This window comes from Meles meles, chromosome 1, assembly GCF_922984935.1.
Source record: "Meles meles chromosome 1, mMelMel3.1 paternal haplotype, whole genome shotgun sequence".
Lineage (NCBI taxonomy): Eukaryota > Metazoa > Chordata > Mammalia > Carnivora > Mustelidae > Meles > Meles meles.
Window position 1 is genome coordinate 114,856,222 of NC_060066.1, and position 21,431 is coordinate 114,877,652.

At 39.9% G+C, this 21,431-nt stretch overlaps 1 protein-coding gene across 2 annotated transcripts in view; it reads right to left on the bottom strand.

Moving 5' to 3' along the window:
• Nucleotides 1-216: 216 nt before the first annotated feature.
• The window catches only part of MAN1A2 (mannosidase alpha class 1A member 2), a 196,081-nt gene continuing 174,866 nt past the window's right edge, over nucleotides 217-21,431 (bottom strand). The window contains exon 13 of one of the 2 annotated variants that reach the window (XM_046006715.1): nucleotides 217-450. In XM_046006715.1, the coding sequence (XP_045862671.1) occupies nucleotides 441-450 (10 nt within the window). In that variant the 3' untranslated portion in view covers nucleotides 217-440. Of the gene's footprint in view, nucleotides 451-7,182; nucleotides 13,070-21,431 lie in introns of those variants that run through there. The other variant, XM_046006706.1, reaches the window with a different exon arrangement.

Consider the following 21,431-nt stretch of genomic DNA (forward strand, 5'->3'; position numbering starts at 1 on the left):
AAAAAATAATTCCAAAAGGCGTTAAGTGGAGTTGTATAAATAAGAAACATGTGAGCAATTATCATTTGACTTATAGAAGGTCATTACATATACTCTTCTGCAATGTGTCCCAAGGGAGCTAAAATCACTAGTAGGGTTCAAATTAGGATTTTTCTAGGTCTCTCTTCTGATTGGAGATATTTTCCATCTTTTAATAACTTGTACCTATTAGGTCAAAGCCTTTAAAGGAAGGGAGGGGTCATATTTGGCAGGAAATGTTAAAGGGTTTTTCAGATGACATCTGTCTTCTGTTTGGCAAACATTTCGTGGCAGGCTTGGCGTCGGTGGGGCATGAGCTCCGGGGCTGGCGGGACTGTATCGGGGCCACTGGAGGTCCCAGCGAGTTCTTAGTCTCACTTTGCTCCGCAGCCAGGAGCTGTGGCATCCTCTGTTAGCCAACGTTAGGGTGTACTGAAAAACATAAGCAAGAGATTTCACCACAGCCCGAGCCTCCCAAGCTCCAGCCAGCTGAAGATCAAATGAATAAAAAGAAAAGAAATTGAGATGACCGCCCTCTAGTGGCGTGCATTTCTGGCTTTCTACCTCTGAACTGTTTCAAAACAACCTGCCCACGCTCTTTTAGTTTGGAGTCATCCAAAGTTTTGATGAATATTTTTGAGAGCTATTTCCGGGGGAGTCCTTTAACCACTTCCTATATACATTCTTTTTTTTTTTTTTTTCCTCTCTCCTTGCAGATGGCTGAACCCAGGCTTTCAGAAGGGAGAGCCACTGCCAGGACCATTGGTGCGGGGTCCCCCTGGGCCTACCTGGGCCATGGGCAGAGCAGTCTCGGGGTCTGAAAAGGACTGTAGGACAGGAAGGTTTTATGGGTTTTATGGGTCCCTGGGATATGGATGTCTTTTCTCAAGTTCGAGGCTAATCTTCCCACGTTTGGAAATCATACCCCCTGGCTTCTTCAGCTATCTTTGCCTAGTCAGATAGCTCCTTTCCCCCTTAGCTTCACTTCAGTTTAAATGTCAGTGACCTGAAGAAAGGATCTTGACCATCCTCTCCCCTCCAAGCCTGTCCTAAGCTTGATTACACGCTCCTCCTACCACACAAAACACACAATGACTTCCTCTACTAGAGCATTTGTCATAATACTAAGCAGGCCAAGTCCCTCCTCCCTAGATGAGGGTGATTTATTTTAGTCCCTTCCTAGATGAGGGTGATTTATTTATTTATTTAAAAGATTTTATTTATTTGTCAGAGAGAGAGCGAGCGAGCACAGGCAGACCGAGTAGCAGGCAGCGGCAGAGGGAGAAGCAGGCTCCCTGCCGAGCAAGGAGCCCCATGTGGGACTTGATCCCAGGATGCTGGGATCATAACCCAAGCCGAAGGCAGCGGCTTAACCAACTGAGCCACCCAGGCATCCCTATTTATTTATTTTGATTCATGTATCTTTGAAGCTTTTTAGAGCTCTGGAAACAGTGGGTAGAAGCTCGATAAATGTGTGTGGAATATAATAACCATACCAATATCTTATGTATCACATTCAAATTTTCTAGTCCAGCTTCCTGCTCCTGCTCCCTTCCGGCTCCATGCGGGCGGCAGTTGTACCAGAGGCAGGGGAAGCTGGGAGCCGACACTTGTTTTGGTGTGCAGAAAACATGCCCTTGGGCATTGTTAGAGACAGAAGCCACTTCAGTGGCGAACAAATGGGAAAGGTGACCCCGCTAGCTTGAGGTCTGGGTTCTGGTTGGGACAAGCAACAAGTTGGCAGGCACATTGGTCAGAAATGTCCCAGGGAGATGGATCCAGGGAATCCATACTATAGCTTGCCATGCATCCCGAGTGGGCTGGAAGGAGGGGCACAAAAGCCAGGCAGAGCACACATTCAGGGGAGACCAGAGGGAGCCCTGGACATTCATGGCTGAGTGACACAGGCAAAATACACATACAAGGGCCCAGGGTACAAAGCTAGGGAAGACTTGTCAACTGCCTGAATGCTGAATGTGTTCCCCAACCCACACACAGATCGGTGGTGGCAAAGGGTAGAAACCCTTACCAGCTAAAGGTATTTGAGGACAACTTTTGTTATGCAAATTGTTGACTGACCCCGCCAAGCTATGCTGACAGAGATGACTCCAGCAAGCCAGATCTAAAAATACAAACAAGATTTAGGAGCTCTGGGTGGCTCAGAGGGTAAAGCATCTGCCTTCCGCTCAGGTTACGACCCCAGGGTCCTGGGATGGAGCCCTGGTCAGGCTCTCTGCTCAGCAGGGAGTCTGCTTCTCCTTCTGCCTCTCCCTCTCCAATAAATAAAAAAAAAATTTTTTAATAAAAAATATATATAAACAAGATTTAAAAATACAAAACTGAGCAGAAACAGAAGTGGCCGGGAAAAATCATCTCCACACAATTAGTCCAAGGAAATCATTGAACAAATATAAACAGCAGTAGCAACAAGCACCTCCTCCTCAGGTAGAGAACAGAGCAGAATTCAGAGTTGCTACAAAAATATATTACCTAAAATGTCCAATTTTTTCTTTCTCTCATTCTAGGATTTTATTTAGTTATTTGAGAGAGAGAGGACAGAGGTAGGAGAGAGGAGCAGAGCAGGAGGGACAAGCCAACTTCAGGCTGAACACAAAGCCTGATTCGGGGATCGATCCCATAACCCTGAGATCAGCACCTGCGCTGAAATCAAGGGTTGGGTGCTTAACTGACTGAGCCACCCAGGCACCCTTAAAATGTCCATTTTTCAATAAAAAATTATAAGATATGCAAACAAACTTAAGAGTGAACTACTATCGGGGGGCAAAGAAAGAAGTCAATAAATACTACCTCTGCCCCTGACATCCCCTCCACTAATGCCAGCAGCACTCCCTCTCCCCCGCAGTCATGACAGCCAAAAACACCTTCTAATATTGCCAAATGTCTCCTGGGGGAAGTAGGGCAAAAGCAGCCTGAGTGAGAACCACTGCCCTAATGCAATACTAATCAATAGAGTGCGGTACTGGCACAAGGAAAGACCTAGATCAGTGGAACCAATATTAAGAATCCGGTAATAAAATCTTACATTTATGATCCATTGATAGTTTACAAAGGTGCCAAAGCAATTTAATAGGGAAAGAGCAGTCTTTTCAATAAATGGTACTAGGATAATTACTCACATGCAACAGTGACTTTAGACCCTTACCATACATGAGATTAACTCCAAATGCATCCTAGACCTAAATGTCAGAGCTAAAACTATAAAACTTTTAGAAGAAAATGTTAAGTCTAAAGTAACTCTGTAACCTTGGATTAGGCAACAAAAGGACAATCCATAAAAGAAAATCTTGATAAACTGCCCATTATCAAAGTATTTTGTATTTCAAAATACACCCTTAAAAATGAAAAGACAAATCACAATGTTAAAGAAAATAAATACAGAATATATAAAGAGCTCTTACAAAGCAATAAGATAAACAATCCTAGTTTTTAAGTGGGCAAAATACTTGAACAGACGTTTTACAAAAGATACAGGAATGGCTAATAGGATAGATACTCAGTCATTAGTCACTAGGGAAATGCAAATTAAAACGACACTGAGAAACAACTTCACACCCACTCAAAGGGCTATAAGGAATGAGAGAACAGCAAGTGTTGGTGGGGATCTGGAGAAGCTTGTAAGAAGCTGGTGGGAATGTAAAAACAGTATGGAAGACAGTCTAGCAGTTCCTTAAAGAGTTATACATAACTTTACCATATTACCCACCAGTTCCATTCCTAAGTGAGTATCCAAGAGAAATGAAAAACTATGTCCACACAAAGACTTGTCGGCAAATATTCATAAGAGCATTATTCACGATAGCCAAAAAGCGGAGACAATCCATGTGTTCATTAGTTGGTGAGTGGAGACACAGTGATATGTCCACACAATGAAGTTATTTCCAGCAATCAAAAGGAACACTGATAAAGTATAAATCAATCAATCAAGCAAGCAAGCAAGCTTGAAAACTTTGTTACGTTAGGTTAAAGAAGCCAAGTGCAGAAGACCACACGTGAATGATGCCATGCATATGAAATAGCCAGGAAAGGCAAATTCATAAAGACAAAGATAGATCACTGCGTGTCAGAAGCTAGGACAGGAATGAAGGCTGACTGTAAGTGGGCATGCTGGGTCTTTCTGGACTGAGAGTGTTGTATACTCCTGTAACCTCACTCAACAACCACCACTTCCCACTTGCGGTGGGAGAGCCTGATGTAAATTGCACCTCAAGAACACTGGTATTTTTTTAAAAGAAGCAAATATCAAAAAATGAATTCTTATACTCTTACCCCACAAAGATAATGGCCACGTTCAGTGTACATTTTTTTAAAAGATTGTATTTATTTGACAGAGATCACAAGTAGGCAGAGAGAGAGGAGGAGGAAGAAGCAGGTTCCCTGCCAAGCAGAGAGCCCGATGTGGGACTCGATCCCAGGACCCTGAGATCATGACCTGAGCTGAAGGCAGAGGCTTAACCCACTGAGCCACCCAGGCGCCCCCAGTGTACATTTTTTGATGTGTGTTTTAGCAAAAAAAAAAAAAAAAAAATTTCTGTAGTTTTTAAACTGCTTGATTAAAATAAATAAACTGCTTGGTTTATATATATTATGACCATACTTGGTTGTCATTAAATTTTTTCTGACACAACTGCACGTCTTATTTCATAGAATCCTGAATGATAAAACTGGAAAACCATCTTAAAGATTATCTAATGCCTTCATTTTACCCCTCTTTTGGTTTCAATTTCCTTATGTATAAAATGAGGTAGAACTAGATGGTTTTTTTGGGTCTCTTCTGCCCTAACTGCCCTTCCCTTTTTTTTTTCTTTTTTTTAAGTAGGCTCCGCAGCCTGAGTGGAGTACAATGCTACAACGCGAGGCTTGAACTCACGACCCTGAGATCAAGACCTGAGCTGAAATCAAGAATCAGACACTTGGGGAGCCTGGGTGGCTCAGTTGTTAAGCATCTGCCTTCAGCTCAGGTCATGATCCAGAGTCCTGGGATCGAGCCCTGCATCAGGCTCCCTGATCAGTGGGAAGCCTGCTTCTCCCTCTCCCACTCCCTCTGCTCTTGCTGTGTCTGTCAAATAAATAAATAAAATTGTAAAAAAAAAAAAAAAAAGGTCAGACTCTTAATCAACAGAGCCACACAGGCAACCATGCCTTCCCCTCTTCATTAAAATTTTTTTCTATTCCTTTAGAAATTATTACTCTGATCTGCTAATAAAAATAATTAGAAACAGTAACAGAACTTGTGAGTTGTACCAGACCAGGTACATGGATTTTTCTCAGTTGAAAATTCTCCTGAAAATCCTATATTATACTCTTTTTACCGAAAAGAAAATTGTGATTTTCTGGGTGTTAGGAAATTGAAATTTTTGGAGGGGGAAGGGAGAACGGGTTTAATGGTTACAGAGATGTGTTGGAAGTGATGAGGAAGTTTTGGAAATAGAGATGTTCACACAACATAGTTAATGTAACTATTAAGGCCAAGGCACTGTACCCTTAACACTGGTTAAAATAGCACATTTTATGTTGTATTTTATTACAAAATTTTTAAAAATTGTGTTAGGTCGGCCAACAAGATGCTCTCATCTTACACACTATGCCAATTCCATCTCAGTAAAGCTTTTTTTTTTAAAAAAAAAAAAAAGCATATGGGTTCCATGCTTTTTAAAAAACAGCTTTACTGGAGTATCTGGGTGGCTGTCATTGAGCATCTGCCTTCGGCTCAGGTCCTAGGATTGAGCCCCACATCGGGCTCCCTTCTCAGCAGAAAGCCTGCTTCTCCCTCTCCCTCTGCTGCTCCCCCTGCTCGTGTTCCCTTTCTCGCTGTCTCTGTCAAATGAATAAATAAAATCTGAAAGAAAGAAAAAACAGCTTTACTGAGATAGAAATGGCATAAGTGGGTACAAACTTAAGCTGCCTATGATTTGATCTACAGTATGTATTGTGCATTGACCAGCACAATAAACTTAGTTAACATACCCACCATCTTACATACTTTTTGTATGTGATGAGAACATTAAAATCCACTTTCTCACCAAGTTTCAAGTATGTAATACAGACCTGTCAACTTTAGTCACCATCCGTACATTACATCCCCAGAACTTACCTTACAGACGTCGGTGTCCTGTGGCCGGTATTTTCATTTCCCCCACCCTTATCCCCAGTAATCACTCATCTATGATGTTTCTACGACAAACCCATTCTCTTAACACAAACGTTACCTGCATGTTGACAGTCTTTTCTAACCTAATAAAATGGTGATGGAAATTTCAGGTATCTGGCAGAGGCCCAGATTTTATCAATCCCAGTTACCCAGAGACCTTCTCTTCTTTTACCTGGTCCTGTTTTCGTTGCTCTTGAAGAGGTAAGGCTGCAATGAATTTTGATATGGCCACAACATAAATTCCCTTGTTTGAAATTTTGATCAAGCTGAAATCCACTGTGCTGGAAAGAATGAGACCCTGGTTGTAAACCAGTTGTTTCAAGTTTTACTGCTACCTTATTTGATGCCACATGGGCTCAGGGTTTTAGATATCCTGTGTCTTTACATTATCGAGATTAAACCACTATAATCTAGCTGATCCTATTCCTCAAGCCCCCCCCGAAGCCCGTCTTTGCTCAAGAATCAGGTCAGATTTTAATGTGACGGAATGAGATCCAGTGATTAAAGGAGCATTTAAGCTTGATGACCTCAGAAGGTGGACTGGATCTTAGCGGTACCAGGCACAGTAACACTAGAAGATTGTCATTTCTCAAAATCAGATAGGGTAAAAACTACCCCTTACAGGAGCGCCTGGGTGGTTCAGTCAGTTGAGTGTCCAGCTCTTGGCTTGGGCTCAGGTCACTATCTCAGGGTCCTGGGACTGAGCCCTGCATTGGGCTGGCTCCCAAGCGGGGAGTCTCCTTTAGAGTCTCTATTTCTCTCTTTCCTTCAGCCCCTCCCCTCTACATGCATTCTCTCTCCAAAACAAACAAATCTTTTTTTAAAAAAATCAATAAACCAATAAATGTAACGATTACCTGAGCCAAAAGAAATGCTCTCTGAAGCTAGGAGACTGGAGACTACCAGTTACTATAAAAGCCAAAGTTGTCATGCAAGTTGGAAGACTGAACTCTGTTGCCATCAGTGGGTACGAATGAAGAGCAAACAGATTTTCACTTAAGGAACACCTTTATTTGATCTTTAATATACAATATTACCTTTAATTTATAAAAATTACATATGGAGGACATGACTGGAAATCAGTTCAAGAGCGGCCAGTGGGTACCGATCTAGGGGTTATACTCACCCCGCTTACTAATTAAGGGAAAAATTTTATCAGTGAATTTGAGACCAGTGAGATTGAGGAATGGCATTTCAATTTCCAAATCCAGTAATTAAAATGGGGGATACCTTATTTAATTAATCCAACAAAAACTAACTTGTTTTCTAGGAAATAATTTTTCCCAAAAGTGAGCTCAACTTCTCTCCATGGAGTGTCCTGGAAAGCAATTTGCTGTAGGATTCAGTAGCAGCAAGACATTTGCGATAAAAACCCTGTGCATATTAACATGCATAGATGTGGGTTTCTGTGAGTGTGTGTGTGTGTGCTCACACTAACACCCACGGAACTGAAGCACTCTGCATATGCTGGACCTAGAAAGGCAGCTCATCTACAGGCTTCCCCTCCTCTAGAATTTCCGAAGAGTGAAATGCCTGTTTGATAAACCCGTTAGTGAAACATCTCTCTGTCATGATGGCTGGTGCACTGCAACGTATATACTAGTACTATGGTGTCGTGTAACTTGGAGTAATTTCATGAGTGCTGCCGGGCTCAAGCAAAGTTTAAGAGATGAGCTGCTCAGTTGTGGAAACAGACTGGTGCTGAGGGATGCTTTCATTTAGATATGAGGCATACTGACATTCTGAAATAATGCAATGGACTTAAGGATCTGAGGCAAGTTATCCAGCACGAGAGAAGGGAACTCTCCTTCTGGATTTATCTTTCCTCTGCACTCAGATTTAGGCTGTTCTAGAGGGAACAGGCAGCACCATTCTGCAGTCTGAAAAAGGAAGAGTGGCTTGCCAAATGGCAAATGAGGCACATAACCCATTTTCTGTTGCTTCAAATTTTTCAAGAGATTGGCTTTTGCAGCACAAAGGTCAGAGACTTTATCATATTCCCCTTGGAGGGACCTGAGAGTCCTCAAGGGGTGGGGGAAGCTCTTGCATCTCCAGGAAGCCAGAGTCCTGATCCAAAGGTCAACCAGCAGGCCCAACTTGGAGAAACTACAGTATTTTGACACCACAGAGACCCTCCTTTTCACATGGGGTGTCTGGAACTATAGCATTAAATGACAAGGCAAGGAAACTGGCTGACAGCACACCCCCCAAACACCACCACCAGCAACGACAACAAAAAATGCCTCTTTCATGATGGTCGTATCAGATTGAAACCTGAACAGACACCACAAGAGTAGATCTACTTTCAAGACAACAAATACATAGCTTTAGGTTACACAAACCCATACAATCATACATACACCAGTCTTTTTGCTTTGAAAATGAATTATGTAACTCAAACAGAGAAAAGATGCAGATCAAAGATTACATAAAGATCTTACAGAAATTAAACTTGGGATCAAAGGTTAACAACTATGACCCATGGGCCAAATCCAGCTATGTTTTTATAAATAAAGTTTTACTGGAACACAGCTACACCCCCTTCATTTATGTATCGTCTATACCAGCTTTCATGTTCCAATAGCAGAACTGAGTAGTAGAGCTAGGCCACTGTATGGTGCACAAAGCCTAAAGTATTTATTATCTGGCCCTTTGCAGAAAAGCTTGCTGACCCTTCACAGATCAAAGAATGTTTCCATCATCTGAATGAGCTGAAGTAACAGAAGATCATCTTCACCTGTGTTCTTGAACCAGAAAAGTACATTAAAATATTTCCACATCATATTTGGCTACTCAACCATTCTGCTTACAATCTGTGTAGCCAAAACTACTTAACAACTGTGTTTGTTAACAAACACAGACAATATTAAAAATCTGTGTATAATTGTATTTGTGTATAATATCTGTGTAAATAATGGAAAAGATATGAGCTAGAGAATTTGAAGGAAAGGAGACCTAATGAAAAAGAAGAACTCAAAATACGATTACTAGAAACTTGTTATTTGGAACTTAGACATATTTTAGTATATTTTTCTTTATGTTAAACAGCATGGGACCGTGACAAGGACCCTCAGAAGAGCAAGAACAATTTACAACTGCAGATTTTACCCATGACTTACGTGACAAAATTTTTTGAATAGAAAATAACCAGCATTTCTACAAAACATTAATTTTCGATTATATAATTAAAGATATATAGCAAAATAAGAATGTTTTTATTTCTAAAGTAAATATTTTAGTCAACGTTGCATCAGAAGTATTTCTTTGACATTTTCCAAGAGACTTTAGTTATTAACTACAATTACAGTTGTTAGTATAATACAGTGACACACTGCTTAAAATATATTATAAGCCATTTTTTTCCTCTTTAAATGAAATATAAAATTAAGGATTTTGTAATATAATTCATACTGGAAAACATTTAAAATGGTATGAATTACTCTTACACAGAAAATGCCAGCGGAATCACAAACGTTCTAATGCTTGAGTGTGCCTGGCACGATGCTCAGCACATGCTGAGGGACGCCATGTTTGTTCACTCATTCTCTCATTCACTCGTGCATTCATTCACAGAAATTCAGGCTGAAGGAGAAACTGCGTAACAAGAATGGCAAGCACAGTCTTATCAATAAATCTGTAGCTCGGACAAAGACATTGGCAAAGGAGAGTGGAGATGAGAAGCTGATGGTCACAGTTCCAAACTGCTTGGTTAAGATCTACCAAGGGCAGCCCAGAGTTGCCTTAGCTGACATCACAAAGAAATGAGGGCCAACATTTCCACAAAAGGAACACATTCCTCTAATACCCAGGCTTCACTCTTACATACAAACAACTGCTCAAAGACAGGCATTAAGTGGGTGTCAGACATAAAACAGTACATACATGCAACCCACCAGAAAACAAGAACCCTCTGACTGGGGTCTTGTTTTTCCGCAGAGATGACTTTTTGGTTAGGGCTGCATTCGCTTGGCTTCAACAACTTTAGACCGGTTTCAACAAAAAAGTATGACTCTAAAATTGTAAAAGAGAAATGTAGGAAGTAGAGGGGGTGTTCAACACCTCTCTTTTTCTTTTATGTACCAACTGATCTATCTACTTAGCACATTTGTGCCAAAGGCACAAAGTGAGGTGTCAGCTCTCTGAAGAGGCACCTGGAAAGGAGCATCTGTAGGCTTTTTGTGAAGGTCTTATACATGTAACGAGTATTTTAACCTGAGTAATAGGTCTACAAAATGCAAAAGATGGTAAGGGACGACTGTAGAAAGTAAATATACTCTTGGAAACTAAGTGGAATATGGGATAAGGGTTGATCCTGCAGGAAATAATTTTTAAAATCTGTTAAAAAACAAAACAAAACATGACACTGGCAAGTCATTTGTAGCTGACTTTAATTGCCTTTGGTATTCAGAGAAAAAAACAATGGAAACATTGTGAGAAGCGCTAGTCTTCTCTCATCACAGGGAAGGGAGCTGGCAGTGGAGAACACCCATCCCCTGCCCCTCTCAGACTTTTCGCTTGGGCGAGGACTGGCTATGCTCTGGCACCTCTCTGCCCCCTCTTAAGCCCCAGTCAGCCCAGACCTAGAAACCCAGCACTGGCGGGGAGGCGGCTCTGTCTTCTCCTTCCTTGAGAGGCTCCCACGAGCCCAAGGAGGCCCCTTTACTCTGCACACTTCTGAACAAAGTGTGGGTGGGTTCCCCGCCAGGCACCCAGTGGCTGTTTGCTATCTCAAGTTGTTCACACTTTTTAGGGACTCGTAAGTGGACTTGTGCTATTTTTAGGAGGAAGGCCAACACATTTTGAGAAAAAAATACTCTCCCTTTCTCAAGTTAGTCATCTACCCTTCTCATTTAAAAATTTTAATCTTTCAAATAGTAAAAGATATTACAATTTAAAAATGTGTGCTAAAATTTAACTCTCTTAAAAACGTAAATAATGCACTGACTCCACATCCTTATTTTATAGATATACTGAGAAAAAGGGACATTTACCACTTACAGATCATCTCCTAAATCGTGAGGATTGTCTGACTCTTGGTGGCATAAGATGATCACCCTTAGAAAATAATTATACTAATTTATTAAATCTTTTCTCCAATTTAAATCTACTACATGCTAAAAGGTTACACAGATAAGCTATCAAAATAAGAAAATATGCCTTCAGAATTCCAAGGTGGGCTTCTTCCCCACTGTTTCATGAAATCTCCAAATTCAGAGTAAATATTAGACTAGTTACACTGCTCCCAACTTTTATTGTCAATGGAAGCTGTTTGTATTAAATGTAAAGAAAAAGTGTCTTGTACCATGACATAAACTCAAGGGACAGAAAATTTATAAGCATAGTTATCTTACAATACAATTCTTGAAAAAATTTAAGTTCTTCCCCCCCAAATATAAAGAAATAGTAATTTCTTTAAAAATAAGTATCACTGCAAAATCTACTGATGGTAAGAGAAACTCCCTTAGATATATCCCGAATTTAGTTAATATGATTAATTATACCACATTTTTTTCTGTTAAAAATTACTTTGAAGCTCTTCTTTGGATTTCTATAAATACCCTTGCAGAAAATAAAAGCTGAATTTCATTTTTTACATAAATTTTTTATGTAAAGTATTTGTGAAATCTCACTCATCTGATGAGATAATAAATAAAGGATTCCCCTGTTCCCGTTCCAGATAGAGCGTTTAAGCAAGGTTCATTGTATTTTTTGATTTAATAGGTTGTAAAAGGAATTTGGGTAAAATCAGAGCTGCGTAATAGTATGGTGAATTTTGCCAAGCCACGTAAAGTCATTAAGTTGAGGGATTTTACTAAATTTATAACAAGGTTAAAGTGGATAAAGTTCACTTGGTAGATTTGCTGGTTTGGGGGAAAAAATGTCTCCTCCCAACAAAACCAAGGCTTTCTCTTAGAACAGGTTTCAAGGCGACAAACTGTAGCGATTCCCCCACTTTTGGTCATGCTCCCAACACTAGACTGATGAACATGCACAAAATCCCAAACCCAGGCTCAAAAGTAGTGGTTGTGATAAATACCAGTTTCAATGATTCCATATGGAGACAAAGACTTGCAGAGTATTCTTTGTGAGATCGTGCCGCCAGAGAAAATTAAATTTAACCAAGAAATTTCAATGGGATACACTGGGATCTGAAATGGTTGCCAGTCTGGTCGTCCAATGGGGAACTTGAAAATTGAAACAGGGACAGGTACTCGGGTTTCTTTTTTCAGTCTTCATTGCTCTCAATGCAGTTCCACCATTCTTTGTCTGTTCTAGTTCCTTCCATTATTAAAAATGGAGAAAAGGGGGAGAACCAGTAAGTAAATATTTGATTTGAAAGCTGCTCCGCTTTGGAAGGAACACATGTAGAATTGGTTCCCAAGGCCATTTCTCACTCCCACAAGGTGCTCCACATTCTTGGCTTATTCTTGGGCAGTCCAGACTCCAGGACTCTAAAAACAATATAGTAGTAACAGGCAAAATTTCCCGTGTGACCATCTCTTTACGAATCCAAGCACACCAGGTCTTTGTCTTACACATACCAGAATACGTTTTGGTCAGGTATAAAATGGAATCATTTCAAAGTTGAGATATCTACAAGTTGAAAAGTCCTGTGGGGCACAGTCATGTTTCACCCTGCCATGGTGACTTATGAGGTCCAGGTTTCCCAAAGCCCCCTCTCCAGACTAATTTCTGTAGTGGTCCATGTAAACAAAACACAGGTGAGAATGGTCTTTCTGGAGCTGCTTTCATCGAACAGCAGGATTTCCTGAAAGTGTGGTGTTGGCTAAATGTAACACGGGCAGAGGATGAGCCTCTGTATTGAATACCCAGTGGTCTAAAGGTAAAAGGTCATCACTGGAGAACAGCAGATACAAGTATCTGAAAATAAAAGAGAGAGAAATGAGCTTCAATTAGAGTTCAACAAGATCAAATGAGCTAGTTACAGCAGCAGAGGAAACCAAAAGCATACTCTGAAGAGCTCTGAAGAAAAACACATCACAGAATGAAACTCGCCTCACTCACACGATCTAAAACATAGTAACAACATGTTCTAGAATAGTGCGGTGCGTAAGAAAATCCAGTAAGATGCACCCGTGGACTGCCGATGTGAGACAGTTAACAAAGTCCACACACCTGTCGGAAGCACATCATACAACAAAGCTGTAAGTTGGCCCCATCGTGAACGAACAAACCACTTCGTGATTTTTCACAGACATTCTTTTAAAAGTCACCCATAAGATCAATCATCTACTTTGGCAGCTTACAGAGCTTAAAGTGCAAGTAGAAGGTGATTAATTCGCATTTATTAACAGACACTGAAGGAAATAACTAGCATATTATCTAGACCTGGCAGGGATTTTTATATACTGATACTTTAGGAGTTTTTGTAGTTTTTCCAGTAGGTAATGCAAACTGTTTAATGAAGGTTTCAGAAACACTATGGATTATAAGAATTTCGTGCTTGCTCTCCACAGGTAATAGCATTGTGTATACGAAGGCAAGGATTCCCGACCTCCCCATGGGCACTGCAAGCCACAGTGATAGAGCTGACACAAACAATAATTGTTACCTATAATGCTGGGCATATTCCAATCTAAATTCTATTAAAGGGGTCTTTAAGGTGAGCATAAAAAAACCAACTCCAGAGAGTCAGGAAATCTGGGTTCTAACTCTTCGTTAGGATTTGGTGAAGAACTCCTTTACAATGATTTTGCTGAAATTCCTTTATTTTAAAAATAGCACATTAATATCTTTTCTGATTACCATTACAGTTCCTAGATGACCGAGTAAAAACAGACAAGCCCTGAGGCAACGCTATAACTGGTAAAGCTGGAATGGAGAGTAACAGGGCTTCCAACCTCCCTCATCCTAGACCTTGAGACCTGCTTGACTCGAATTCATTCACCACGTCATGGGCAGAGAAGTTGGAACTGGAAAAAACAGACTTGGCTGGAGGTAGCAAGAGACAGCTGGGTCTACTGTAGGGAGGCCGGAAGCACAAGCTCTTGGAGTTCTGGGCACAAACATACCTGGAAGCGCTATGTTCTGTGCAATCCCATGTTTCTTGGTTAAATATGGGCTGATGGGTCAGGCTTGTTCTAATTTCATCACTTCTTGAAAGAGAAGTGAGAGAAAATTCAAAAGTCTCCCACAAAGTGACTCCCTTCCATGGGGGATGCTATGGAAGTACCGGATGTAAACACAAACATTATAAAAATCAAGAAAATAATGAATGTGCAGGCTTTAGATAACAAAAAGGGACATTATTTTAGTTTTTTAAGGAATATTAGTTTTAAGCCATCATTAAATTAGGATTAATTAGGATCAAAAGATCCTAATTAAGGGTTCCTAGGTGGCTCAGTCGGTTGATCCTCAGACTCTTGGTTTCGCCTTGGGTTATGACCTCGTCCAGGTCAAGAGATTGGGCCCCACGTTAGGCTCTGTGCTAACCACAGTCTGCTTGTCCCTCTCCCTCTGCTCCTCCCCATAGCTCTCTCTCCCTAAAATAATAATAAAAGGAACCTAACTGAATACTACTGTAGTGGGTTGAACAGTGTGCCCGCCTCCCCCATTCACATCCATCTGGAGCCTCAGAATGTTTAGAGACAGGGTGTTTGGGGATGTCATCAATTATGGATCTTGAGATGAAATCATCCTAGATTTAGGGCCTACCCTAAATCCAGTAACTTGAAATTTGCAGGAGAAAGGAGAGGGAGATTTAGACCCTAAGGCACACAGGGAGGAAGGTCATGAGCAGCCAGAGACAAGGATTAAAGCTATGTTGCCACAAGAGGGAATGATCTTCAGACTTCAGGTCTCCAGAATCAGGAAAGAATAAATTTCTGTTAGCCATCAAGTTTATGGTAATTTGTTAACGCAGCCCTAGGAACTAACACAACTACCACCCCCAAACTCCAGGATACCTCTAGACCTTAAGCACTGCTGCTTGGTCCAAGGGGCCTGGAGCAAGACTAGAGAGCAGCAGTTAGACATACGGGGAAACACACATACCATACACTCCCACAGACACACACACACCATGCACACTCTCTCTCACACACACTCCCACAGAAACACAGACCCTGGCCCCACACACACTCCCATAGACACAAAGACCACACACTCTTAGAAACACATACACACACACTCCCAGACACACACAGACCATACAGTCTCTCTCTCTCACACACACACACACAGACCACACATTCCCAGACACACACACAGCACACCCTCTCACATACACATACCCATAGACATATACAAGACCACATACACACACACTCCTGTAGACACATATGTACCACAACACACACTCATACACACTCTCACAGACTCCCACAGATACACATACACTCACATAAACAAATACCACATACACACTCTCACAAATTTATAACAAAATCAATGTTTGAATTAAAGTAATATAGCTAAAGAACTTGTTAATTTTGGATTATACATTCAGAAAAAGATGTAGAGGACATGGTATATTATTAATGATTTAAGACTTTTAACCTGGATTTTAAAAGTAGAACTGAAGAAGTGTGATCTTTGCTGTGAAAGTTGAGAAAAGTCTATAGTCTAAATTAGCTACCACACTACTCATTTTTCCTTTAGTATGAATTTTCTTAAAACTAAGGTTTTAATAGATGACAAATGGTGCTGACAAAAGCCTACAGGCATATAAAAAGGTGCTATTAAGGACCTCAGTCTGAACAGATGTATAGCTTACTTTTTAGAGCTATTTAAAAATGTTGTTCATATATGTCTCTCTTAGCTTTCTCTCATCTATAAAGACAAGGTATTTCAAGGTGGGTGATGCCAGGAGTCATCTCAACACAAGTGTTGGTAGTAACTGAACAGGCAAGTTTTCAGCAAGAGAAGTCAACCAAATCTGAGGAGAAAAATTTAAGTGTCAACACAGAAATGGTAAGGCTGAAAGAACCAACTGCCAAGTTAACATGTATTTACTTACTTGGGCCTCTATGCTGACTTTTCAAACAAGCTTTGGTGACTCATTTATTCTTCTTCACAACTACCAATGGCAATGTTCAGTGTATCACGGAAAGATATTATAACCCTAAAAAGGTTTGCATTTATATGTATATGTAACTCATTAAAAAAAAAAAAAAACCCTTAGATTGTTTGAAAAATAACTTACTTAAAACTTCCATTTCATTTATACTTCTAATGTTTAAACAATGTCTTTGGAACAGGCTGGTTAGAAATCAAATTAAATTGAAACATACTCAGTGGAAATTAAATTCTAAAAGATGACACATTGGGACACGTGGGTGACTGAGGTGGTTACACTTCCGACTCTTGGTTTTGGCTCAGGTCATGATCTCATGGCTTGTATGATATGATGGAGCCTGCACTGGGCTCCCCAGCCTCCCCGCTCAGCGAGGAGTCCGCTTGAAGATTCTCTCCCTCTTCCCCTCTCCCCACCACATAAATAAATCTTAAAAAAAAAAAATTGCATTAAAACACACAATTTTCAATCTCGCCAAAAGGACCTGCCCCTCTCTGCTTTTCCCCACATCTCTTCTCAAATCTTAGAGTGTTTTTTGTTTTGTTTTATTTAGGGGGAGAGGTGGGGAAAGAAGAAGTCTTAAAACTAATGTGGGTATATTACAAATCCAAATGCAAAATATACACGCATTTTTTTTAAAAAAGATAAACTTAAGAAAGTAGATATTTCTGATTACTGTAATGGTTTAGGCTTTGTCTTGGGATATAAGGGAGCTGGGAGGGATTCATCCCTCACTTTCCTCTGCCCTTAGGGGCTGAATAAGTTAGGGTGATTTTGCCTGCAGGATACAAGATGCCTAAACTACCTGAACAGTGGGTGTTAGCTTCTACAACAAAAGGCCAGAGGTAGATGATAACAAAAGCTGGTTTATTTAGCAGTAAAACACTATCAGAGCTCTGGGTTTTATAAAGGTTAATAAAATACTAAATTTTTCCTGGTGCCGAAACACCTTATCCTTCCTTCCCTCTTCTTAGCTCACTGCCTTGAGAAAACAAACTGTCCCTCTGAAATGTACATAAATCTTTTTAAAAGCTGAATAAACTTCTTACCAGCTGTACAATTTAGTTTCTCCTAGTGGCCTGCCTTTGCAATGTAATCATCAAGGAAGATGAACCCCAATGTACCTATCACTCTAGCTCAGGTGGCTTTCTCTCTAAAGCTCTTAACTAACACTTATCAGACAGAAGTGTCAGTTGTCCTTTGAATAAAGACAACTGATTAGCACAGATGGTCACCCCAATCACCCCAACATGAACTTAGAATGAACTATGTATAGCAAATGGTGCGTGCAGGAACTATTCTTACATATGGGTAAGTTACAATTTATCTTCAGAACACGTGTATGTAAGGGATTGTATCTGCCTGGTTATATGGGAAGGTGAAATTTCTTTCTGTCTTTGCAATCTGCCTGTGATGCAAATTGCAGCCTGGTTTCATGCTTATCCAACGATAAAAATGTTTTCTAAAATGTTTTCTTTCTCTGCTATATTCGTGGAGAGGATTTTCTGGGTTGGCAGAAGATCTGGTTTCCAATTTTTCCCCCCGTCATCAGGATCTTCAAGATGACTTTCTTCTCAGAATTAGACGATGCTCCATACCTTACATCTCCACTCAAGTCCAAAGCAAAAAGTAAAGGGAGATCTCTCTGCAGGTGTGGGTCTATTCTGATAGTCTAATACATGGGTGTCCAAAGCAAAAAGTAAAGGGAGATCTCTCTGCAGGTGTGGGTCTATTCTGATAGTCTAAGACATGGGTAGTAAGTAGTATTTCATTGTAGTTGCAATTTGTTCTAATCATGTCTAGCCTTTTTTCATGAGCTTACCTGCCATCTTTATATATTCTTTTATGAAGTATCTGTTTAATTCTTTTGCCAGGTTTTAAATTGGGTTGCACATCGTCTTACTGTTGAGTTTTTAGAATTTCTCATATCACCCAGAATTATATAGTTCGCAAAAATTTTATCCCAGTCTGTGCCTTATCTTTTCATCCCTTCATTTTCTTTCATTGTTTTTCAAATGTCTTTCAGAGAGATTTTTTTTAAATTTTTAGACCAACTGATCAACTCATTCTTTTATGTATCATGCTTTGGTGTATTATCTAAAAAAATCTTTGCTTATTAGCCCAAGGTCCCAAAGATGTTCTTCTCTGTTCTCTAGTACAAGCTGTACTTTTAGGTTTTTTGGTTTTGGTTTTTTGTGTTTTTTTTTTTTTTTAGATTTTATTTATTTACTTGACAGAGACAACGAGAGAGGGAACACAAGCAGGGGGAGTGGGAGAGGCAGAAGCAGGCTCCTCACTGAGCAGGGAGCTTGATGTGGGGCTCTATCCCAGGACCCTGGGATCATGACCTGAGCCGAAGGCAGATGCTTAATGAGTGAGCCACCCAGGTGCCCCTGTACTTTTAGGTTTTAAACTTAGGTCTATGATATATTTTGAATTGATTTTTTATATGCATATAGAAATCCAATTATTCTATCTCCTTTTGTTCAAAAGCCTTTTTTCATTGCAATGCCTCTGTACCTTTGTCAAAAATCAGGTGTCCAAATATATACCAGGTTTTTCCTCTCTGGACTCTCTATTCTATTCCATCAATTTATTTGCCTAGCATTACACCAATATCACAATGTAATGATTATCACAGCTTTATAGTAAGTCTTGAAATCAGGTAGTGTTACACTTTGAACTTTGTTCTTTTTCAAACTTGTTTTGGTTTTTCTAGGTTCTTCACATTTCCACATGAAATTCAGAAACAGCTAATTTCTGTAAAAAATTTTTTACAGAAAAAGTCTCTTAAGATTTCAACTGGGACTTCACTGAATCTATAGATCATCTGAAAAGAATTAACAATACTGAGTTTTCAGAACCATCAACAAAGTGAATCTCTCCATTTAATTAGGTCTTTAATTTCTTTCAGCAATGATTTTTAGTTTCTAGTGTACAGGTCTTTCATGTGTTTTGTCAAGATTTATCCCTAAGTATTTCATAACTTTACGCTACTGTGTTTTTCAGCTTCAATTTCAGTTCATGCTTAATACATACATAATTAATTTTGATATACTAATCTTGCATCTGCAACTGTGCTAAATGCTCAGTAATTCTATTAACTTTTCAGTAACTCCACAGGATTTCCTCCTTTGATGACCACAACTTTTATGGAAAAAAAAAAAAAAAAGATAATTTTACTTCTTCTTTTCTAGTCTGGATGTCTTTTCTTTTTCTTGTCTGACTATACTAGCTAGAACCTCCAGTTCAAGGCTAAACTGAAGTTAAGAGAACAGACAGAAATCCTTGTCTTATTCTTGATCTTAGGAGGAACATATTCAGTTTTTCAGTATGAGGCTAGGTGTGGATTTTTCATTATGCTCTTTACCAGATTGAGAGAATTCCTTTCCATTCCTGGTTTGCTAAGAGACTTATCAGGAAGGGATGTTCGATTTTGTCCAATAATTCTTCTGTGTCTACTGAAATGAACATATGGTTTTCCTTTTTCAGTTCACGATTTTCAAATTTTATACCTCCGTGACCAGAGTAAATCTACTTGGTCATGATGTGTTATCTATTGAATAGGTTGTTAGATTTAATTTGCTAAAATCTTGTTTAGCGGCTTTATGCATATTTGTTCAAGAGGGTATTAGTCTTGTTTCCAATGAGAACCCTGCCGTCATTCTTGTATGTGTTGCTTTCTACCTAACTCGTTTTTCTCCTCTGATGGCTATTCAGACTTTTTTCCTTACCACCGGTTTTAAGCAATGTGATTATGATGTGCCCTTGGTGACGTATTCTTCATGTTTCTTGTCCTTAGACTTTGTTCAGTTCCTTCGAGTGGGTATAAGTTTGGAAAGATTTTGGCCCATATAAATATATTTTTAATCCATTCTTCTGTTCTCTCCCCTTCAGACTTCAATTTCACATATTTTAAGCAACCTACAGTTGTCGCACAGCTCACCGATACTCTTTGCATTTTTATAAGATTCTTTTTTGGCTCTTGTTTTCATTTTGATTTCAGCTGTAATGTCTTCAAGTTCACAAATCTTTTCTTTTGCAAGTTCTAATCTGCTATTAATCCTCTAAGGTGTATTTTTCAATTCAGACCTTGCAGTTTCCATTTCTGGAAGTTTGATTTGGATTTTATTATCTCCCATGTCTCTCTTTTTTGAATATATAGCATATAACTGTAATAACTGTTTTAATGTCCCCTGCTAATTCTAACAGTTATATGAGCTCTGAGTCAGTTTCAGTTGATTATTTTCATTATTGGTCATCCCTTCCTGCCTGGTATACCTTGGCTGGATGCCAGACATTGAGTTTTACCTGTGGTTGCTAGATAATTTTGTGTTCCTATAAATCTTAAATTTTATTCAGGTATATAGTTAAGTTACTTGGAAACAATTTGATACCTTCAAGTCTTGCTTCTGTGACTATGCAGATCCAAAGCAAGAGATTATGCCTCACCACTGAGGAAGGACTATCCTGAGTACTCTACTCCATGCCCTGTGAATTTTAAGATTTTCCAGTCAGGCTCCTGGGAACAGGCACTGTTTCTGACCCTGTGTGGTCACCATAAACTGTTCCCTTTAATTCCTCATAGAGGATTCTTTCCCCCATTCAGGTATAGTTTCTTCCCTCTGCTGACTACTCCCAGAGGGATTCTCTGGGATTCTCTGTGTAGCTCGCTGCTCTCCGCTACTCTCCTGTAAACACCAGCTATCTTCATTTCCTTGGACTCACAACTCCGATCTCCTCAGGGAGCCTGCTGCACTCAGCCTCAGGTCCCCTTCCCTGTGTGTGGGGAAGCTCCACCAAGGCAGCAAGCTGCGGCGAAGCCAGGGTTGCTGGTTTGTTTCCCATCTCTCAGAGACCACGTTCCTCTACTGTCTCCTTTCCAGTGTTTTGAAAACCATTGTTTCCTATATATTTCATCTGTCTGCTTTGGGTAGAAGGGTAAATTCTGGGCCTTGTTACTTCATCTTGGAGGAAGAGCTGGTTCTTCCATTTTGAGATACTTTGTCAAACAATTTGCTGAACACCATGTATTTTCATGGAATCATTTAATCCTCTATTATTAAACCAATCCAAAAAGAACATAAGAGTTAGTCCAGCAAGAACTTGTTCTGAGGAAGCCTTTCTGGCTCTTCTTGATCACTAATTTTTCTCCAAAGTCTTCCTATCTTCATATCAAAGTCTTACGACTTTCTAGAACTTTGTAAA